At 46.1% G+C, this 4,343-nt stretch overlaps 1 protein-coding gene across 1 annotated transcript; it reads right to left on the bottom strand.

Annotated features, from left to right (window-relative positions):
- Positions 1–227: 227 nt before the first annotated feature.
- LOC142771845 (uncharacterized) lies at positions 228–2,957 on the bottom strand. Its single transcript, XM_075873751.1, has 4 exons — positions 2,489–2,957; positions 1,383–1,694; positions 1,111–1,241; positions 228–463 (listed from the first exon to the last, which is right to left on the bottom strand). The coding sequence occupies exons 1-2, from the start codon at positions 2,822–2,824 to the stop codon at positions 1,611–1,613; spliced, it is 420 nt and encodes a 139-aa protein (XP_075729866.1). The 5' UTR covers positions 2,825–2,957; the 3' UTR covers positions 228–463; positions 1,111–1,241; positions 1,383–1,610.
- Positions 2,958–4,343: the final 1,386 nt, after the last annotated feature.

Genomic DNA, 4,343 nt, shown 5'->3' with positions numbered 1-4,343 from the left:
CGTAAATTAAACTAAAGATTACTATCAGGAAATCGAAAGCGTGGATTTTATGTCAATGCAGAAGGGGTTTCTTTCATGCAGAATCACGCACCAATACCATTCAGTGAGCTTAAGATATTAGTTTTTACCATATGAAATAAGCTACTATGTCAAAACAAAACGATATACATTGCACAGCATGACTTTCGCTGCTTCCGCGAATGAGCATTGTGAATTATTTCACGATGTCAGACACGATTTGAGACTTTATTTACATTGCACAATCTCGGCCATTTATTGCTTTAGCAAACATTCGAAGCTGCTTGATTTCTTGTATTCCCCGGCCTTGACGCTGTGCGCCGCTTTCTTGATTGTGGCGCTTGTGGTTCCTCCATTTCTTTGGCTGTTAGTTCCTCCAGGGCTTGCATGCCTTGCACCACGTGACGTTGTTTCGTTCCTATGTAGTTACCGAGCGAGCATACACCTGCGTCGATAAGAAGAAGCAGTACTTATTACTAAAGAGTTGCAGATAGCAACACAGAATGCAGCCATTTATGTCGCTTTAACGCAGACGTAAACGTAACACCTTAATTCTTGCATTGCTTACATGCAATAAATTCTCTTGCTGACAATAGAGCATGGGCGGTCTCAAACAATAGTTAATTGGCTTCCATAAAAATATGTATAGTTTCAATAACAAGAGCCCATAGGCAATAACATTGTGATTTCCCGATATCATCTCTTTTCTAATAATTGGCGAAGTTATCGCGCTATAAATGTTTAGCTTGTTCAAAGCTAAGCCTCAGCAGGCATTTGTTGCCTACAAATTACAGTATTTTATAATGCAAACGTTAAGGAAAAATGACCGACTATATGCACTACCCAGAGATTCATATAAGTTGTATAGTGGAGTAGTTTTGTGGATATTCCACGTATCTCCAAAGCTTATACTAACACAAGTACACAAAAGAATGCAAAAGCTGATTACTGGGAATACCTTTCAAGGTACCGACAAGGTTGTTTCATTCAATCTAGTTCTGTATTTATGATATGTCGTGATATTCACTTCTCACATAATTGTTCCCGAGAGCTTCACCCCATGAGATAACGTGATAGGTTTGGTTGACTTACCGGTCAGGCGAGCCAATGGAACTGTAAAGGAGTTCCGCCAGCCGGACGAGTGCCTTCATGCCCGCAAGGCCGTGATATCACCCTCACGGCACGCTCGCAGTCAGAAGCCGCTGAGCCTTGCATGAAGGCCACTGCAGAACAAACACAAGATGCAGTTCATTAGCCACAGAATACCTTAATTTGCTTCATGTGAGTGTTTCCAGCAGATACTGTACATGCAATAACTGAAATTTCCAATAAAATAAAAACTTGGAGAAAGGTTTCAAACTGACCTGTGTAACAGTAACTCAGGTGTGGCTGGGTTGATGTGGTATCACACTGAGGTCACGGCTCTCCAGAGCTCAGTCTTTGCATGAGAACTCCTCTGGCCCGGTGGTAGCCAAGGCTCGGCTGGTGTTTGTGGTGATAAAGGTTTTTCTTTTGACATCCATGGCTACAGTTGCAAGCCCAGGGCGGCCCCTCTCGACGATGAACCGGTGGTCCTTAACAGACTGGAGCCCTTAACAGGAGACGGGACGGTTCGGTGACACCGCGGCCGACAGCAGCTCCACGAAATGACTAGTGGCCTTTTCGGCGTTCGGTGCCTGCAAAAACAGCAAGGGAAACCAGAAAACGAAACTTTAGGCAATGCAGTAACGGCACAACTGTCTTAAGTTCCACCCTAATGAAAAAAAAAAAGCAGCCCAGACTCACTGAGCAAACACAGCGAGAGAGCTAGAGATGGCAATTTTTTATGAAGTATTCCGGTGGGATTAGCCTGGTTTATCACCTGGCTTGCTACTGCAAGGGTCGGGTGATGGCTATCATATATATATCACGATTACATATACACACAAATGATAGATACAGTCGCACACACATATATTAAAGAGTCATTCCTAAACGGTAGTTAAATGGAGTGGTCATTAACAAAGCTGCGTGGAATTAACAAAAGACTTTGTTTTTAATTTGGTATTTTCTCAGATAAACGTCCCCAGTGTACGCCTTATCTAAATGGCACATTTTTACATAAATAAGCAGACCGAGTTACAATTGCTCGCAGCATCAAAGTCGACTCTTGCTCTGAAAAGGTAGCGTTCATGAAATCGGAACACAATGACAAGGTATTAAAACAATTTCGACAATGCGATTAACTACGAATGCAACACGAAGCACGAAACGGTGACACTGCTCGACTAAAGTTGTTTTCCTGATCTTCCAGTTCATGTGAAGTAGTGATACCTTCAGATACCACATCCTGAGGCTCGACCTATATATTTGAGCTACATGAAACCAAAATTCAAATATATCCTCAAACGTTTTTGTTTTGCGTCAAAGAAAGACCAGAGCGAGTGGCACTGCGCAAAGCGAGCGAACGATAGCGTAGATATGAACATACCTCCTTAGAAGAGGAAGTGTTGAGCGCCGAATTGGCCGAAGGAGGCAGCACGCCCAGAGGGTGCCGTACCGGACTCGCAGCGGACGCCGAGACACGCGAAGAAAAGTTAGCGGGGTGCGTCTCCAGCGCAATCTCCAGGTCGAGGATGTAGTCGATCACGTTCTGGATGATCTCCAGCTTGGTCACTTTCTTGTTTCGTGGCATATTGGGAACCAGCTCTCTCAGCTTTCCGAACAGCGTGTGCATCTCTTCGTGGTCGCGCTCTTTGCGGGACACTCGCCCTTCAGACAACTTCGCCATGCACCGCTTGATAACTTGCTCGTTGTGTGCCTTCATCTTGCTGCTTCCTTAACCCAAAACGAGCCGAGAGACTGTTCCTCTTTGCGGCTGATGCGATAATCCAAGGCGACCGAGGAACAGCTTCCTGAAAAGGCGGGTAATCTAAACGCTCGAGTGTGGCTCGCGGGAATGCTGACCGTCGCTGCTAAGCGAGCTCGGAGAATGCCGATATTCGGCTCGGGAGCTTCACTTATATGATGGCGCGAAGGCGTCCCGCCCAATAACGGCAGCCGTAGGCGGAGCGCGGATGGCGAAACGTCCACCAATCGCAGCGAGTGTCGAGGGTGCTTTGAAGTTCAGCGTCTATTCACGAGAGGGCGACACCAGTTGGTCTAAAAAAAGAAGTGAGCGACCGAAGCGCCACCCCCGCGAAGGCGCGTTTCTTATTCCGTCTAACAGCTCGGCGCCACAGGTGCGCGACTTCACTGAAATGTAGTCGCGGGGCGTAACGCGGTTTTTGTTGCAAGCTCTCCCACTTTCTTTTTTTTTTCTCTTTTTTGATGATGTTCTTTCTCGGACCTTTCCCACACGATGCGTTCCTGTTCCAATGCGAGCCAGCTGCTCACAGTCCTCAGCAGAATGCCCCACGCGGAGGGGGAGTGCCCAACTATCTACCCTTGCACCTGTGCGGTCGCCGAGATTGCGGTTCGGTTTTCGCTCAACGGGCACCGTACTTTTTCTGTTCGCCTCCCGGAGCAGCGGCTCCTTTCTTCCTTAGACCCGGACTTTGGTTTGGCTTGTGTAATGAAAATGAAATTTACTCTCTCTTGTACCGTGCCTGGTTTACTTTAACATTCCCCCCTCCCATCATAATTCCTCTTCGAGCCTTTTTCTTTTTTTCATTGCCGCTTTATTGTTGATTTGTTCCTTTGGCAGATTGCTCTATGAAGGCTTAGTATCACCGCTATTGGCGGTTCCGCGATTTAATTGTTTTCACTTTTCTTTGTTATCGTGCGTGTGCATAATTTCTCTGCTCTTTATTTATATTCCAACAGTATTCGTGCTACCCAACTCGCAGCAGGAGAACGTCGTGAGCACCTCCCGCCGATCGTCGCGGGTTCGAATCCCGGCTGCGGCGGCTGCATTTCCGATGGAGGAGGAAAGGCTGTAGGCCCGTGTGCTCAGATTTGCGTGCACGTTAAAGAACCCCAGGTGGTCGAAATTTCCGGAGCCCTCCACTACGGCGTCTCTCATAATCATATGGTGGTTTTGGGACGTTAAACCCCACATATCAATCAATCAATCAAACCTCCCGCCGATCTTGCATAATTCACATGAAGACGTTCCTGCTCTCACTTTTCGTTCACGAAGGCGAGATGCTACTGAAAAAAAAAAGGATTCTTATTTCTTGAAATTTTTCGGCGTGCTGGTAAAGCTTGCAGTGCTGATTTCAAAACTGTATTTTTCTTATAGCTATAGTGGTTCTAGAGCTACTACAGCTTTAATAAGGAAATATGGGAGTATTTGTCCACACATTTAAGCTTATTGAAGACTTAGACACGGAATCGCGAAAATT

The sequence above is a fragment of the Rhipicephalus microplus genome, chromosome 9 (assembly GCF_043290135.1).
Source record: "Rhipicephalus microplus isolate Deutch F79 chromosome 9, USDA_Rmic, whole genome shotgun sequence".
NCBI lineage: Eukaryota > Metazoa > Arthropoda > Arachnida > Ixodida > Ixodidae > Rhipicephalus > Rhipicephalus microplus.
Note: the sequence above shows the minus strand (reverse complement) of the source record. Positions and strands in the feature narration are given on the sequence as shown.